An 18,766-nucleotide genomic window follows, 5' to 3' on the forward strand; every position below is an offset into this window, starting at 1 on the left:
GTCCGTAGACCTACATTGAGGACTCCCTAGCTGCAGGGTTCATCCATCCTTCTGCCTCCCCGCCGGCGCAGGGTTCTTCTTTGTGGAGAAGATGGACAATAGTCTGCACCCGTGCAGAAACTACTCAGGTCTCAACGACATCACGGTGAAGAATCGCTACCTGCTACCCCTCATCTCCTCGGCCATCGAGCTGCTCCAGGGGGCCTCCGTGTTCTCCAAGCTGGACCTACGGAAAGCCTACCACCTGGTGCGGATACGGGAAGGAGATGAGTGGAAGACTGCCTTCAACACGAGTATCTGGTCATGCCATTTGGCTTTACCAACGCCCTGCTGTGTTCCAGGCTCTGGTTAATAATGTTCTCCGCGACATGAACTGGACTGGTTCATCATCGTCTACCTCGATGACAGAATTGCGAGCCTGCCGCCCGGGCTCACGGCGGATACCGGCCTTTGTGCGACAACGCTTTTGGTGGCCTACCATGGTTCCAGACTTCTCCATGTTCATCGCCGCATGCACGATCTGTGCACAGAACAAGACTCCTCGGCAAGCTCTCCTTCAACCACTGCCTGTCCCTCACCATACCTGGTCTCGCATATATCCGTGGACTTTGTCACGTGTCTCCCCCTGTCTGAAGGCAACACCGCCATCCTGACCGTAGTGGATCGGTTTTCCAAAGCCTCCGCAAACTCTCCACCCGGATTAGATTATAGGCCCTTTCCCCATCTCCAGGGTCATTAGCCCATCTGTTGTTTGTCTTCTGTTGCCCATCTCCCTCTGTATACCGCCCACTTTTCATGTTTCCAGAATGAAACACATCTCCCATAGCCCTTTGTCTCATGTTTTAGGTGTCTCTAATCTTCCCCATTATCCCTAGTGTATTTATACCGGTGTTCTCTGTTTGTCTGTTGCCAGTTCGTTTTGTTTAGCGAAACCTACCAGCGTTTTCCCCTTTGCTCCTGTCTGTTGTAGTTTTTTCCAGTTTTGACCATTCTGCCTGACCTGACCCTGACCCTGAGCCTGCCTGTCGTTCTGTAACTTGCACACCAAACTGAATTATTGACCCCTGCCTGCTCTGACCCTGAGACTGCCTGCCGTTCTGGACCTTTTGCACCCTATCTGGATTACTGACCTCTGCCTGCCCTTGACCTGTCGTTTTGCCTGCCCCTGTACTAGTAGTAAACTTTTGTTACTTCGACACTGTCTGCATCTGGGTCTTACCTGAAAAGTGATACACCCATCTACACACAATACCCCATAATGACAAAGTGAAAGCATGTTTTTAGAAATTGTAGAAAATGTATTGAAAATTAAATACAGACATTTTCATAAGTATACACACCCCTGAGTCAAGACTTTGTAGAAGCACCTTTGGCGGCGATTACAGTTTTGAGTCATCTTGGGTATGTCTGTATTAGCTTTGCACATCTGAATTTGGTATTTTTTTCCCATTCTTCCTATAAGATTTTCTCAAGCCTTGCGGTCGGATGCCAAGCAGTTGCCATATCAAAACAAGTGGTGATGCAGCCAGTCAAGATGTTCTCAATGGTGCAGCTGTATAGATTTTTGAAGATCTGAGGGCCCATGTTGAATCTTTTCAACCTCCTGAGGGGGAAGAGGTGTTGTTGTGCCCTCACCACGACTGTGTTAGTGTGTGTGGACCATGATAATTCCTTAGTGATGTGGACACCAAGGAATTTGAAGCTCTCGACCTGCTCCACTACAGCCCAATCGATGTAATGGGGGTGTGCTCGGCCCTCCGTTTCCTGTAGTCCACGATCAGCTCCTTTGTCTTGCTGACGTTGAGGGAGAGGTTGTTGTCCTGGTAGCACAATGTCAGGTCTCTGACCTCCTTCCTGTAGGCTGTCAGTCTTAGAATTTTTTGATCTCTCCTCTAATCCCTCCCCTTACCCAAAGCCCTCCAACTCAGCTCAGTTTCCTGCAGATTCCCCCAATGAGAGAACCCAGGGGGAGGGTATGACTGTTTCAATGCAGCTGATTGGTTTAGAGTTTGGTAGCCCCTCCTCTCTTGAGGAATTTTCTTCGAGGAATTGTTTCCACAGTACATTCGTTCACATACACTCTGTTATACAAGAGGAACGGTACACTGAGTGTGTATAGGGTGTGTAGAGTGTGTGTATGTTTGTAGTGTGTGCACATGTGTGTGTTTTGTCTACTCAGTAGTCTAGAAGAGGGACAAATCAAAATGAGGACAGGAGCAGGTCAGTGAAGTTTTTCTTTCTCTCTCTCTGTCACCCTGTTCTATATTTGTTCCAATGGAGAAGTAGTGTGTGTGTGTGTGTGTGTGTGTGTGTGTGTGTACCTTATCTCTCTCTCTCCCACCATGTTGTGAAAGCTTGTTGCTGCTTTTGAAATGTCTGACTGACTGTCCCTCGCTAGCTGAACAGTTCTGTTCTCTGTTCTCTCCCTCTCTCCTTTTCTTCCCTCTCCATTTCCTTCAACTCACTCCCTCGTTCATATCCCCTTCTCCTCACCCTACTGCTCTCACACTCTCCCTCTCCTTCTCGCCTTTCCTCCCTCTTATTTTCTCCTCACCAGTACATGTGCCGTCTTTATTGGTAACGTTGTTACTTGCCACATTTGTAGAACAGATTCAACGTTTCAAAGACTACACCAAGTCTCTTTGTTGTTGTAGGTGATATAAGACATTACTCAGTTCTGCTGGGCTCCTCTCCTAACAAAACAATCATAGCTGAGTTTCATGACCTCTGTCTCCCTCTCTCTGCTCTACACATCCTGTTCCTGAATACATATTAACTATGGTGGAGCAGTTAGAAGCCTCTGGCTGGATGACGAGGTCTAGTCTGACTGTACTGACTAGCTCTCTGTCTTGTCATTCTGTCTAGTTTGAGCAGTCATTATATTTGATCAGTCAGTATGTTTGATCAGTCATTATGTTTGATCAGTCATTATATTTGATCAGTCATTATGTTTGATCAGTCATTATATTTGATCAGTCATTATGTTTGATCAGTCATTATATTTGATCAGTCATTATGTTTGATCAGTCATTATATTTGATCAGTCAGTATGTTTGATCAGTCATTATATTTGATCAGTCAGTATGTTTGATCAGTCATTATATTTGATCAGTCAGTATGTTTGATCAGTCATTATATTTGATCAGTCATTATATTTGATCAGTCATTATATTTGATCAGTCATTATGTTTGATCAGTCATTATGTTTGATCAGTCATTATGTTTGATCAGTCATTATGTTTGATCAGTCATTATGTTTGATCAGTCATTATATTTGATCAGTCAGTATGTTTGATCAGTCATTATATTTGATCAGTCATTATATTTGATCAGTCATTATATTTGATCAGTCATTATGTTTGATCAGTCATTATGTTTGATCAGTCATTATGTTTGATCAGTCATTATATTTGATCGGTCATTATGTTTGATCAGTCATTATGTTTGATCAGTCAGTATGTTTGATCAGTCATTCATCCAAATAGGATAACTGTAACAGTCATTGTCAACATTTGTGAAACGGTGCACACTCTCATTCCCACACACACGTGCACACACACACACACACACACACACACATTATTTTTGCATTCAAAATCCTATTTTCCCTCACCCCTAACCCTAGCCCCTAATCCCTAACTCTAACCCTATCCCTAATTCTAACCCTAAACCTAACCCTAACCCCTAATCCCTAACTCTAAACCTATCCCTAATTCTAAACCTAACCCTAACCCCTAATCCTATCCCTAATTCTAACCCTAATTCTAACCCCTAAGATTAACATAGTCATTGTCCTCATGGGGATGTGGGAAATGTCCCCACACACACGCACCCACACACACAGGTGGTTTCAGCTCAGAGAGATCAAGCCAACATGTAAACTCAAACCACCTGCTGGAAAGTAGAATACAGTGTGTGTGTGTGTGTGTGTGTCTGTGTGTGTGTGTGTGTGTGTGTGTGTGTGTGTGTGTGTGTGTGTGATTGTGTTAGAAAGATGTGTACAATGAAGCCTTGTATTACAGCCAGCAGGACTCAGCTCTGGTGATAATAATTACCCCTCTCTCTCTCTCTCTCTCTCTCTCTCTCTCTCTCTCTCTCTCTTTCTCTCTTTCTCTCTGTCTCTCTCTCTCTCGATCTGTCTCTCTCTCTCTCTCTCTCTCTCTCTCCCTCTTTCTCTTTCTCCAGTGTTTAAATGATTAGATAATAAACAGCTTTAGTGTAGGCAGAGACAGAGGTGTCACAGACCACTCTCTCACTCTGTTGCTCTCTCTCTCTCTGTCATCTGTGCTAGGCGGAGGTTGGCACCACATTGACTGTAAATGCCATGTTGTGTCCACAAATCTCTTCTCACTTATCTTTCTGGTATGTGCGTGCGTGTGTGTGTGTGTGTCTTTGTGCGTGTGTAGATAACAATTTATCAAAAATGAATAGAAAAATAAGGAAGGATAATGTTTGGCGACATAGAGTAGCTGGTATTTATAGTTTTCTCATATTTGCCAAAAACCATCATCATGACAACCCTGGACAGGAAACAGGAAGTAGATAAAAGCAACACTCCATCTGTCATCCCTCTCTCTTCCTACCTCTCTCTCTCTCTCACTCTCTCTCCCCCTCTTCTTCAACCCCCTCTCTCTCTCTATCACCCCCCCCCCCCCCCTCTCTCTTTCTCTGATCCCATTCATTCCAGTACTGACTGAAGATTAACAATTCCATTCCACTGGGACATGACAGAGGCCTCGGGCGAGACCTAAAGCGGTGTGTGTGTGTTTGTGTCCGTGTGTGTGTGTGTCACAGAGAGTGAGCGACGGAAAGAGAGAGAGAGAATTCAAACCCACACACACACACACACACTGTGCCGTGCTACGGCTGACTTCTAGGTCATCGCTATAGTGGGCGGAAACCCAAGACACTAGGGTGGGCGATGCCCCACTGACATAAATCACACACATACACAGCTTCACACACAGTGTCTGCTATCATTCTGAGCATGCGTAATACGCAAAAAAAAAAAAAAAAGGTATTTGTATTGTAGATATGCAGTGATGTAATAACGTTATATGATGGACTGTTTTGTCTTTTGTTTTATGTGTAATGTAAGTGCTTTAACTTGTTTGTAACCCAGGAAGAGTAGCTGCTGCCTTGGCAGGAAGTAGCGGGGATCCCTCATAAATACAAATACAAACAGGACACCAAATACAACACACTAGTCTAGAAGATTATCTGAAGGTCTTCTGAGGCCAGACAGAACTCACTGACACACACAGACGTCATCATGACAGCGTAACACACACAAAACAAGACTCAACATGCTACCACACACAAAGAGCCAGACACTGTTGTAAGCCAACAGAGTTTTACAGTCAAATGTGTGTGTGTGTGAGTGTGTGCGCATGCCGGCCTTGACATTCCTCAGAGAACTTTCTAGGCTTCTGACCAGAAATGACATCACATCCCTCTTGTTGCCATGGAACCCCGCCTATCTGTCTGTCTGGCTTGGCGTTGCACTAAGGACACACACACTTGGGTTCTGTCTTTAATGTGGTGTGTTTGGAAAGGCCCAGTGCCTGTTAAGATGATTATTTCTCTCTGACCCTGGCAGTGATATGTAGTCTACTCTGTGTGCTGAGAGTCTTACTGTAGAGTACAAGCAGAGCTTTAATGACTGGCATTATAGTCTCCAGTAAGACATTAATTATAGTTCTGGTCCAGTCCTACCCATTATACACACACACTGTTCTATACTCTACTATTTTGGAAGACAGCTTCCATTGACTTCCTGTAGCTCTCTGCAGGGCCAGCGTCAGCCAATGAGGTAGCAGCATCTCTAACCAATGGCCCTCTACTGTTAGTGGACAGCCATTGGTTCTATTCTGGGATGTGTGTGTGTGTGGGAGTCTTGAATTTGAGGGGAAGGATGTCAGGTATGTGTGTTTCTCCCTCAAATTCAAGTTCACACACAGGCAAGAACGTACATACACACACCCACCCACCCACCCACCCACCCACACACACTGCTGCAGGGATGATCTGCACTGCAGTAGAAAGTGATAATACATGCAGCGCAACATACAGCTGTCTCTTACTCTTGGACAGAAACAACTTCTCTACAAAGCAGACAATGTTATGACTATTCAACAGTTCAAGTTCTCCTCTCTTCTCCTCCTCTCATCCAGGTGTGCCCTGTTCTGACGGCTGAGAGCTAGGCATGCTGGATAAAGACCCCCCCCCCACCACCAGCAGCCTTCAACTGACGACCTCTGACCCCTCTGACATTGCTGTGGAACCCGGTGACATCACAGACGGCCTCGGCATCAGCAGGAAGATGTCGGACGTAGTTGAGAGTTTGGACACCAGAGAGTTGGACATGGGAGATGGAGAGGAGACTGACAATGACCCTACCACCATAGGTGTGTGTATGTGTGTGTGTGTGAGAGCTCTTGATATTAATGATATGATGAGAGATGTATCCAATTGGCTTTTTCGCTACCTCTCCAGGGGACAGTCGTATAGGGTTCAGTGCTGTGTATCACACCGTGGGTTTTAAGGAGTCTGAAGCCAGGGTCTATCTCCCTACTGTCCCCATCACTGCTAAGATACTGGAGGTGGAGAGGTTCAACACAGCCCAGGACAGGTTCAACATCACGGCACAGAGGAGTGTCAACAAGGTACCCACACACACACACACACACACACACACACACACACACACACACACACATTCACACTTGATCTCTGTCTGTGTAGAGTCAGCCTGCAGTGTTTAAGATTGAGCTGAGACATGGAGAGTTCAGCTGGGTGGTCAAGAGAAAGGAGAAACACTTCATGGACCTCCACAGAGAACTGGTCCGATACAAGATGTTCATGAGGGTGCCGCTACCCTCCCGCAGGTACACTCACACACAGACACACACACAAATACAGTGGCTTGTGAAAGCATTCACCCCTCTTGGCATTTTTCCTATTTTGTTGCCTTACAACCTGGAAGTAAAATATACATATTTTTTTGGGGGGGGGGTTGTATCATTTGATTTACACAACATGCCTATCACTTTGAAGATGCCAAATATTTTTCTTGTGAGACAAACAACAAATAAGACAAAAAAACAGAACTTGAGCGTGCATAACTATTCACCTCCCCCAAAGTCAATACTTTGTAGAGCCACCTTTTTCAGCAATTACTGCTGCAAGTCTCTTGGCATATGTCTCTATAAGCTTGGCACATCTAGCCACTGGGATTTTTGCCCATTCTTCAAGGCAAAACTGCTCCAGCTCCTTCAAGTTGGATGGGTTCTGCTGGTGTACAGCAATCTTTAAGTCGTACCACAGATTCTCAAATGGATTGAGGTCTGGACTTTGACTAGGCCATTCCAAGACATTTAAATGTTTCCTCTTAAACGACTCGAGTGTTGCTTTAGCAGTATACTTAGGGTCATTGTCCTGCTGGAAGGTGAACCTACGTCCCAGTCTCAAATCTCTGGAAGACTGAAAGGTTTCCCTCAAGAATTTCCCTGTATTTAGCCCCATCCATCATCTTTTCAATTCTGACCAGTTTCCCAGTCCCTGCCTATGAAAAACATTCCCACAGCATGATGCTGCCACCACCATGTTTCCCTGTGGGGATGTGTTCTCGGGGTGATGAGAGGTGTTGGGTTTGCGTCAGACATAGCATTTTCCTTAAAAGCCAAAAAGCTCAAGTTTAGTCTCATCTGACCACCCTTCTTCCATATGTTTGGGGAGTTTCCCACATGCCTTGTGGCGAAAACCAAGCATGTTTGCTTATTTTTTACTTTAAGTAATGGCTTTTTTCTGTCCACTCTTCCGTAAAGCCCAGCTCTGTGGAGTGTATGGCTTAAAGTGGTCCTATGGACAGATACTCCAATCTCCACTGTAGAGCTTTGCAGCTCCTGCAGGGTTATCTTTGGTCTCTTTGTTGCCTCTCTGATTAATGCCCTCCTTGCCTGATCCGTGAGTTTTGGTGGGCGGCCATCTCTTGTCAGGTTTGTTATGGTGCCATATTCTTTACATTTTTTAAATAATGGATTTAATGGTGCTCCATGGGATGTTCAAAGTTTCTGATATTTTTTTATAACTCAACACCGATCTGTATTTCTCCATAACTTTCTCCCTGACCTGTTTGGAGAGCTCCTTGGTCTTCATGGTGCTGCTTGCTTGGTGGTGCCCCTTGCTTAGTGGTGTTGCAGACTCTGGGGCCTTTCAGAACAGGTGTATATATACTGGGATCATGTGACACTTAGATTGCACACAGGTGGACTTTATTTAAGTAATTATGTGACATCTGAAGGCACCAGGTCTTATTTAGGGGTTTCATAGCGAAGGGTGTGAATACATATGCATGCACCACTTTTCTTTTCTTGCCTTTTTATTCTTTTTTTGAAACAAGTTATTTTTTAAATTTCACTTCACCAATTTTTATTATTTTGTGTATGTCCATTACATGAAATCCAAATAGAAATCAATTTAAATGTCAGGTTGTAATGCAACAAAATAGGAAAAACACCAAGGGGATGAATACTTTTGCAAGGCACCGTACGTATACACGCACACACAAATCAAATTGTAAAGTGATCAAATACTAAATGAGATACTACAAATTTTGATCATAGAAACATTTTTTCACGGTACAGTAGATATGTACATTTTATTTATCCCCAATACCAGTGAGTGACCCTACCTTCTTCTGCTTTACCAGTATTTACCACTCCTTACCTCTCTCTATCCTCTTTCTCTCTCTCTCTCTCTCTGTCTCTCTCTCTGTCTCTCTCTCTCTCTCTCTCTCTCTGTCTCTCTCTCTCTCCTCTTTCTCTCTCTCTCTCTCTCTCTCTCTCTCTCTCTCTCTCTCTCTCCTCTCTCTCTCTCCTCTTTCTCTCTCTCTCTCTCTCTCTCGCTCTCCTCTCTCTCTGTCTCTCTCTCTCGCTCTCCTCTCTCTCTGTCTCTCTCTCTCTCTCTCTCTCTCCTCTCTCTCTCTCCTCTTTCTCTCTCTCTCTCTCTCTCTCTCCTCTTTCTCTCTCTCTCTCTCTCTCTCTCTCTCTCTCTCTCGCTCTCCTCTCTCTCTCTCTCTCTCGCTCTCCTCTCGCTCTGTCTCTCTCTCTCTCTCTCTCTCTCTCCTCTCTCTCTCTCCTCTTTCTCTCTCGCTCTCTGTCTCTCTCTCCTCTTTCTCTCTCTCTCTCTGTCTCTCTCTCTCCTCTTTCTCTCTCTCTCTCTGTCTCTCTCTCTCTCTCTCTCTCTCTCTCTGTCCCTCTCTCTCTCTCCTCTCTCTCTCTCCTCTTTCTCTCTCTCTCTCTGTCTCTCTCTCCTCTTTCTCTCTCTCTCTCTGTCTCTCTCTCTCCTCTTTCTCTCTCTCTCTCTGTCTCTCTCTCTGTCTGTCTCTCTCTCTTTGTCTCTCTCTCTCTCTCTCTCTCTCTGTCTCTCTCTCCTCTTTCTCTCTCTCTCTCTGTCTCTCTCTCTCCTCTTTCTCTCTCTCTCTCTGTCTCTCTCTCTCTCTCTCTCTCTCTCTCTCTCTCTCTCTCTCTCTCTCTCTCTCTCTCAGCCACACAACGAGGAGGAGGACAATGAAGAAGAGTGAAGCCAGACATATGCCGGAGCTACCGCGTGGCGGAGATGAGTTGGCACAAGACGAACAGGTCTACAGCAGAAGGGTAGGTGTGTTTGAGTGTGCTTGTCGTTTTAACTTTATTGAAGAATACAGTATATACTTCATATGAACACTGTACAGTACATCTACTGTAGTAATACTGCATTTATTATGTTCCCTGTACAGAAACAGCTGGAAGATTATCTGAACAAGCTTCTAAGGATGGCCATGTACAGGAAATACTACCACACTGTGAGTACTACTCATGAACCTACTCATGATTCTTATGATGGTCAGGGAGTTGGTCAACCGTGCTTTTCCAGTGCTGTGATAAGATATTGTGTAAAATACAGAATTTGAAGAATTTATCTGGACTGGATTTGTGTTAACCAGCCAGACCCTTTTAGAGGATAGATTTTTTTAAATGAACTGCCAATATGCCAACATTCTATTCAAACAATACAGTCAATCCACAGCCATACACTGTCTCAAATCAGTTGATGATAGGACTTCTGATATTGTATCATATAATGGCACTTTCAGCTTTCCAAGAAATCTGAGACATGTACGGTCTGTTTACATATATTTAGAGGCTATTTATACAGAAAATGTGTATAAAACCTGTATAAACTGTATTTAAAATGATATGACAATATTCTAGGTTGACTATAATTCCATTACACAATTTCTGATACACCACATGCCTTACTTTTTTCCCCTGCATAAGTAAAACCAGGATTAGGCCTCTACTGCCATTCATTGCAATTAGACTGGTTTTGAATTTCTTCCTGAACAAGATGGCTGCCATTTTGGCCCCATGTTAAGGGAATTTTTATCAATGATGACTAATTATGTATACATTTCAATCAGGACTGACTAATCAGAATACTATTATGTTACTGTATATGTACTAATCAGAATACTATTATGTTACTGTATATGTACTAATCAGAATACTATTATGTTACTGTATATGTACTAATCAGAATACTATTATGTTACTGTATATGTACTAATCAGAATACTATTATGTCACTGTATATGTACTAATCAGAATACTATTATGTTACTGTATATGTACTAATCAGAATACTATTATATTACTGTATATGTACTAATCAGAATACTATTATGTCACTGTATATGTACTAATCAGAATACTATTATGTTACTGTATATGTACTAATCAGAATACTATTGTGTCACTGTATATGTATGAATTTTCTTTCTAATCCTAGTACTGAATATAATGTGTGTAAATATAATCAAGAATTAGAACAATGACTGTCTGTACCATGGTAGAAATGAATGAACTTATAGCCAGTCTGGCTAGAAGGCTTATCTATACAAGCATGGCCTTGGCTCGGTAATATATTATCTTAAATAGGGAGAGACATGTGAGAACCATACAGCCATTGTACTACAGCGAAGATGACATGGGCTAGTACTGAAACTAATGACGTCATTTTCAGTTTATAACCTGTGGTAAAATGTGTAATGGGCAGTACTCTCGTGAATAAAAGCTGCTGGTTGACTTTAAGACTGGGCTCTGTCCATTTTATCAAATAAGGGTCATACAAATCCTTATGAATTGACAGAGTGTTTAATTTTAATTGGGTGTTAAAACATAGAGGAATTTAATTCCTGCAACACCCCATTACGGAACTTTGAGGGTTGAGGGCTGATGACATAGCCCCTCTACTACTAAACTAGACTAGACTAGACTATAGGCGACCGGAGCTGGAACAACTACTACTTCTCTCTTTATCTAATACCCATTAATACGGTTCCTCTCTCTCCTCAGATGGAGTTTATAGACGTCAGCCAGATGTCCTTCATCCATGACCTGGGACCTAAAGGACTGTGAGGAACAACAGATTCATTAACAGATCCTGTCTTTATGACTGCGCCGTCATGCCCATTGTTATTGGAATAGCTGAAAATAGATTTGTTTTATTTTGTGTATTCATCTTTTAAACATGTTTCAGGGAGGGGATGATACACAAGCGTTCCGGAGGTCATCGTATCCCAGGCTTGAACTGCTGTGGTCACAGTGAAGTCTGCTACCGCTGGTCTAAACGGTTAGTACACACACGTACAAACACAATGCACACACAAACATTCACGCACACACACTGATGTATCTCTCCCTGTGTGTGTGTGTGTGTGTGTGTGTGTAGCTGGTTGGTGATGAAGGATTCGTTCCTCTTCTACATGAAGCCAGACTCAGGAGCCATTTCCTTTGTTCTCCTGTTGGACAAAGAGTTCAGCGTCAAAATGGACTCCAAAGACACAGAGACCAAATACGGAGTACGCATCGACAGCCTCTCCAGGTGTGATGTGTGTACAGACATGCTAGGAGGTGGGGCCAGGAGATTAAGGAGTTAACTGTGTGTGTGTGTGTGTGTGTGTGTGTGTGTGTGTGTGTGTGTGTGTGTTCGTGCGTTCGTGCGTGTAGGTGCCTTGTACTGAAGTTGAACAGCTACAGACATGCTCGGTGGTGGGGCCAGGCGATAGAAGACTTTGTCCGTAAACACGGGAGGGCGTTTCTACGAGACCATCGATTTGGTTCCTTTGCCCAGGAGGAGCAGAACATCCCTGCCAAATGGTAACTATGGAAACTGGGAAAAAACAATTGACCCCCCCCCCCCAAAAAAAATACTCAAGTAAAGTTCAGTAGTTAGATGTAAGTTTAGTCCATGTTAAGTTCAGTAGTTAGCATTGAATAAACTTACATCTAAGTTTAGTAGTTAGATGTAAGTTTAGTCCATGTTAAGTTCAGTAGTTAGATGTAACTTTAGTCCATGTTAAGTTCAGTAGTTAGATGTAAGTTTAGTCCATGTTAAGTTCAGTAGTTAGATGTAAGTTTAGTCCATGTTAAGTTCAGTAGTTAGATGTAAGTTTAGTCCATGTTAAGTTCAGTAGTTAGATGTAAGTTTAGTCCATGTTAAGTTCAGTAGTTAGATGTAACTTTAGTCCATGTTAAGTTCAGTAGTTAAATGTAAGTTTATTCAATGCTAAGTTAGTAGTTAAATGTAAGTTTAGTCCATGTTAAGTTCAGTAGTTAGATGTAACTTTAGTCCATGTTAAGTTCAGTAGTTAGATGTAACTTTAGTCCATGTTAAGTTCAGTAGTTAAATGTAACTTTAGTCCATGTTAAGTTCAGTAGTTAGATGTAAGTTTATTCAATGCTAAGTTAGTAGTTAAATGTAACTTTAGTCCATGTGAAGTTCAGTAGTTAGATCTAACTTTAGTCCATGTTAAGTTCAGTAGTTAGATGTAACTTTAGTCCATGTTAAGTTCAGTAGTTAGATGTAACTTTAGTCCATGTTAAGTTCAGTAGTTAGATGTAAGTTTATTCAATGCTAAGTTAGTAGTTAAATGTAACTTTAGTCCATGTGAAGTTCAGTAGTTAGATCTAACTTTAGTCCATGTTAAGTTCAGTAGTTAGATGTAACTTTAGTCCATGTTAAGTTCAGTAGTTAGATGTAACTTTAGTCCATGTTAAGTTCAGTAGTTAGATGTAAGTTTAGTCAATATTAAGTCTAGTAGTTAGATGTAACTTTAGTCCATGTTAAGTTCAGTAGTTAGATGTAACTTTAGTCCATGTTAAGTTCAGTAGTTAGATGTAAGTTTAGTCAATATTAAGTCTAGTAGTTAGATGTAACTTTAGTCCATGTTAAGTTCAGTAGTTAGATGTAAGTTTATTCAATGCTAAGTTAGTAGTTAAATGTAACTTTAGTCCATGTTAAGTTCAGTAGTTAAATGTAAGTTTAGTCCATGTTAAGTTCAGTAGTTAGATGTAACTTTAGTCCATGTTAAGTTTAGTAGTTAGATGTAACTTTAGTCAATATTAAGTCTAGTAGTTAGATGTAAGTTTATTCAATGCTAAGTTAGTAGTTAAATGTAACTTTAGTCCATGTTAAGTTCAGTAGTTAGATGTAAGTTTAGTCCATGTTAAGTTCAGTAGTTAGATGTAACTTTAGTCCATGTTAAGTTCAGTAGTTAGATGTAAGTTTAGTCCATGTTAAGTTCAGTAGTTAGATGTAACTTTAGTCCATGTTAAGTTCAGTAGTTAGATGTAAGTTTAGTCCATGTTAAGTTCAGTAGTTAGATGTAACTTTAGTCCATGTTAAGTTTAGTAGTTAGATGTAACTTTAGTCAATATTAAGTCTAGTAGTTAGATGTAAGTTTATTCAATGCTAAGTTAGTAGTTAAATGTAACTTTAGTCCATGTTAAGTTCAGTAGTTAAATGTAAGTTTAGTCCATGTTAAGTTCAGTAGTTAGATGTAACTTTAGTCCATGTTAAGTTCAGTAGTTAGATGTAACTTTAGTCCATGTTAAGTTCAGTAGTTAGATGTAACTTTAGTCCATGTTAAGTTCAGTAGTTAGATGTAACTTTAGTCCATGTTAAGTTCAGTAGTTAGATGTAACTTTAGTCCATGTTAAGTTCAGTAGTTAGATCTAACTTTAGTCCATGTTAAGTTCAGTAGTTAGATGTAACTTTAGTCCATGTTAAGTTCAGTAGTTAGATGTAACTTTAGTCCATGTTAAGTTCAGTAGTTAGATGTAACTTTAGTCCATGTTAAGTTCAGTAGTTAGATGTAAGTTTAGTCAATATTAAGTCTAGTAGTTAGATGTAACTTTAGTCCATGTTAAGTTCAGTAGTTAAATGTAAGTTTAGTCCATGTTAAGTTCAGTAGTTAGATGTAACTTTAGTCCATGTTAAGTTCAGTAGTTAGATGTAAGTTTAGTCCATGTTAAGTTCAGTAGTTAAATGTAAGTTTAGTCCATGTTAAGTTCAGTAGTTAGATGTAACTTTAGTCCATGTTAAGTTCAGTAGTTAGATGTAAGTTTAGTCAATATTAAGTCTAGTAGTTAGATGTAAGTTTATTCAATGCTAAGTTAGTAGTTAAATGTAACTTTAGTCCATGTTAAGTTCAGTAGTTAGATGTAACTTTAGTCCATGTTAAGTTCAGTAGTTAGATGTAACTTTAGTCCATGTTAAGTTCAGTAGTTAGATGTAAGTTTAGTCAATATTAAGTCTAGTAGTTAGATGTAACTTTAGTCCATGTTAAGTTCAGTAGTTAAATGTAAGTTTAGTCCATGTTAAGTTCAGTAGTTAGATGTAACTTTAGTCCATGTTAAGTTCAGTAGTTAGATGTAAGTTTAGTCCATGTTAAGTTCAGTAGTTAAATGTAAGTTTAGTCCATGTTAAGTTCAGTAGTTAGATGTAACTTTAGTCCATGTTAAGTTCAGTAGTTAGATGTAAGTTTAGTCAATATTAAGTCTAGTAGTTAGATGTAAGTTTATTCAATGCTAAGTTAGTAGTTAAATGTAACTTTAGTCCATGTTAAGTTCAGTAGTTAAATGTAAGTTTAGTCCATGTTAAGTTCAGTAGTTAGATGTAACTTTAGTCCATGTTAAGTTCAGTAGTTAGATGTAACTTTAGTCCATGTTAAGTTCAGTAGTTAGATGTAAGTTTAGTCCATGTGAAGTTCAGTAGTTAGATGTAAGTTTATTCAATGCTAAGTTAGTAGTTAAATGTAACTTTAGTCCATGTTAAGTTCAGTAGTTAGATGTAACTTTAGTCCATGTGAAGTTCAGTAGTTAGATGTAAGTTTAGTCTATGTTAAGTGTGTGTGTCTGTGAGCTTCTCTCTATGCCCGTCTGTCTGTTGAGAATGTGCTTCTGTAGCCAACATTATATGTGGGTTTGGTTGACTGGAACTGTCAACTGGTGTCTGCATCTAAAATACTCTTATGATCAATGAGGAACTAGGAGGTGTCAACCACTGAGTGTGTGTGTGTGTGTGTGTGTGTGTGTGTGTGTGTGTGTGTGTGTGTGTGTGTGTGTGTGTGTGTGTGTGTGTGTGTGTGTGTGTGTGTGTGTGTGTGTGTGTGTGTAGGTATGTGAATGGGAAGACCTACATGGAGGACGTAGCCGATGCTCTGGAAGAAGCTAAAGAAGAGATCTTCATCACTGACTGGTGGTACGTGCATGCCTGTGTGTTTACGTGTATGTGTGTGTGTGTGTGTGTGTGTGTATGTGTGCATGCCTGTGTGTTTATGTATGTGTGTATATATATGTGTGTGTGTAGGGAAATGGACATTGCCGTCAGCAGTTAGTGTGAATACTCACCACAACATAACACAGCTACATGTCATCACCCAAGCAGACTGTAAATGCAGTCTATATATGTGGTATAGTTTACCAGTCCCAGATCGAAAACCTGTGCAGTATTCTTACTGTCGACTCCTGATAAGTGAGATGTGTGGTAGTATAATGTAATGCTACCTGTACACCTGTTGGCAGTGGTGTAAAGTACTTAAGTAAAAATACTAGTCGTTTTTTGTGTATTTGTACTTGACTTTACTATTTATTTTTTTGGCAAATTGTACTTTTACTTCACTGCATTCCTAATGAAAATAATGTACTTTTTACTTCATACATTTTCCCTGACACCCAAAAGTACTCGTTACATTTTGGCAGGAAAATGGTCCAATTCACACACTTATCAAGAGAACATCCCTGGTCATCCCTACTGCCTCTGATCTGGCGGACTCACTAAACACAGATGCTTCTTTTGTAAATGATGTCTGAGTGTTGGAGCGTGCCCCTGGCTATCCGTCAATTAAAAAAAATATGAATATTGTGCCATCTGGTTTGTTTAATATAAGGAAGTTGAAATGATTTATTTTAATACTTAAGTATATTTTAGCAATTATATTTACTTTTGATACTTAAGTATATTTAAAACCAAATCCTTTCAGACTTTCACTCAAGTAGTATTTTACTGGGTGACTTTCACTTTTACTTGAGTCATTTTCTATTAAGGTATCTTTACCTTTACTCAAGTATGACCATGTAGTACTTTTTCCACCGCTGCCTGTTGGCAGAGGGTCCTAAGGAGTATCTGTAACCTTACAGGACCTGGCTCACCTCTCACTACACTAGTAGGGGGGAGTAACATGAGGTCAACTGAAGCGTATGTGATGTACGTCGACTTCTTTTCAAATATTTTGGCTAAATACTCATCCCTGGAGCAAGACAGACACTGTACAATGCAAAGTAGTTTGCTCATCAAACTGGTTGAACAGCTTACCACATTTCACTAATAGGTTTTGGTGTGTGTGTGTGTGTGTGTGTGTGTGTGTGTGTGTGTGTGTGTGTGTGTGTGTGTGTGTAGGTTGAGTCCAGAGATCTTCCTGAAGAGGCCAGTTGTGGAGGGAAACAAATGGAGACTGGACTGCATCCTCAAACGCAAAGCGGTGAGTTTAGAATTATTTTTCCAGACAACATTTTTACCCACTGATACTGCAATATCACATGTTAGCTAATATAATAGGAACGTTGGAATTGTCCCATACACCATCTCTCTCTCTCTCTCTCTCTCTCTCTCTCTGTCTCTCTCTCTGTCTCTCTCTCTCTCTCTGTCTCTCTCTCTGTCTCTCTCTCTGTCTGTCTCTCTCTCCCTCTCTCTCTCTCTCTCTGTCTCTCTCTCTGTCTCTCTCTCTGTCTCTCTCCCTCTCTCTCTCTCTCTGTCTCTCTGTCATAACTGCAATATCACGTTAGCTAATATAATAGGAACGTTGGAATTGGCCCATACACCATCTCTCTCTCTCTCTCTCTCTCTCTGTCTCGCTCTCTCTCTCTCTCTCTCTCTGTCTCTCTCTCTCTCTCTCTGTCTCTCTCTCTCTCTCTCTCTCTCTGTCGCTCTCTCTCTCTGTCGCTCTCTCTCTCTCTCTCTCTGTCGCTCTCTCTCTCTGTCGCTCTCTCTCTCTCTGTCTCTCTCTCTCTCGTCTCTCTGTCATAACTGCAATATCACGTTAGCTACAGTGCCTTGCGAAAGTATTCGGCCCCCTTGAACTTTGCGACCTTTTGCCACATTTCAGGCTTCAAACATAAAGATATAAAACTGTATTTTTTTGTGAAGAATCAACAACAAGTGGGGCACAATCATGAAGTGGAACGACATTTATTGGATATTTCAAACTTTTTTAACAAATCAAAAACTGAAAAATTGGGCGTGCAAAATTATTCAGCCCCCTTAAGTTAATACTTTGTAGCGCCACCTTTTGCTGCGATTACAGCTGTAAGTCGCTTGGGGTATGTCTCTATCAGTTTTGCACATCGAGAGACTGACATTTTTTCCCATTCCTCCTTGCAAAACAGCTCGAGCTCAGTGAGGTTGGATGGAGAGCATTTGTGAACAGCAGTTTTCAGTTCTTTCCACAGATTCTCGATTGGATTCAGGTCTGGACTTTGACTTGGCCATTCTAACACCTGGATATGTTTATTTTCGAACCATTCCATTGTAGATTTTGCTTTATGTTTTGGATCATTGTCTTGTTGGAAGACAAATCTCCGTCCCAGTCTCAGGTCTTTTGCAGACTCCATCAGGTTTTCTTCCAGAATGGTCCTGTATTTGGCTCCATCCATCTTCCCATCAATTTTAACCATCTTCCCTGTCCCTGCTGAAGAAAAGCAGGCCCAAACCATGATGCTGCCACCACCATGTTTGACAGTAGGGATGGTGTGTTCAGCTGTGTTGCTTTTACGCCAAACATAACGTTTTGCATTGTTGCCAAAAAGTTACATTTTGGTTTCATCTGACCAGAGCACCTTCTTCCACATGTTTGGTGTGTCTCCCAGGTGGCTTGTGGCAAACTTTGAACAACACTTTTTATGGATATCTTTAAGAAATGGATTTCTTCTTGCCACTCTTCCATAAAGGCCAGATTTGTGCAATATACGACTGATTGTTGTCCTATGGACAGAGTCTCCCACCTCAGCTGTAGATCTCTGCAGTTCATCCAGAGTGATCATGGGCCTCTTGGCTGCATCTCTGATCAGTCTTCTCCTTGTATGAGCTGAATGTTTAGAGGGACGGCCAGGTCTTGGTAGATTTGCAGTGGTCTGATACTCCTTCCATTTCAATATTATCGCTTGCACAGTGCTCCTTGGGATGTTTAAAGCTTGGGAAATCTTTTTGTATCCAAATCCGGCTTTAAACTTCTTCACAACAGTATCTCGGACCTGCCTGGTGTGTTCCTTGTTCTTCATGATGCTCTCTGCGCTTTTAACGGACCTCTGAGACTATCACAGTGCAGGTGCATTTATACGGAGACTTGATTACACACAGGTGGATTGTATTTATCATTATTAGTCAT

At 41.3% G+C, this 18,766-nt stretch overlaps 1 protein-coding gene across 3 annotated transcripts in view; it reads left to right on the forward strand.

Moving 5' to 3' along the window:
* Window positions 1-18,766, forward strand: part of LOC110497071 (phospholipase D1) — a 32,059-nt gene that overhangs the window by 6,706 nt on the left and 6,587 nt on the right. For 2 of the 3 annotated variants that reach the window (XR_005037400.1, XM_036952130.1), the window contains exons 1-12: window positions 2,043-2,220; window positions 6,174-6,407; window positions 6,496-6,665; window positions 6,745-6,887; window positions 9,548-9,656; window positions 9,779-9,844; window positions 11,397-11,455; window positions 11,581-11,673; window positions 11,773-11,925; window positions 12,051-12,200; window positions 15,502-15,585; window positions 16,783-16,864. Coding sequence is in view for 2 of the 3 variants with exons in the window: in XM_036952130.1 (XP_036808025.1) it covers window positions 6,206-6,407; window positions 6,496-6,665; window positions 6,745-6,887; window positions 9,548-9,656; window positions 9,779-9,844; window positions 11,397-11,455; window positions 11,581-11,673; window positions 11,773-11,925; window positions 12,051-12,200; window positions 15,502-15,585; window positions 16,783-16,864 (1,311 nt within the window). In the remaining variant the exon portion in view is untranslated. Of the gene's footprint in view, window positions 1-2,042; window positions 2,221-6,173; window positions 6,408-6,495; window positions 6,666-6,744; window positions 6,888-9,547; window positions 9,657-9,778; window positions 9,845-11,396; window positions 11,456-11,580; window positions 11,674-11,772; window positions 11,926-12,050; window positions 12,201-15,501; window positions 15,586-16,782; window positions 16,865-18,766 lie in introns of those variants that run through there. The other variant, XM_036952131.1, reaches the window with a different exon arrangement.

Source organism: Oncorhynchus mykiss, chromosome 18 (genome assembly GCF_013265735.2).
Source record: "Oncorhynchus mykiss isolate Arlee chromosome 18, USDA_OmykA_1.1, whole genome shotgun sequence".
In the NCBI taxonomy this organism is placed as follows: domain Eukaryota; kingdom Metazoa; phylum Chordata; class Actinopteri; order Salmoniformes; family Salmonidae; genus Oncorhynchus; species Oncorhynchus mykiss.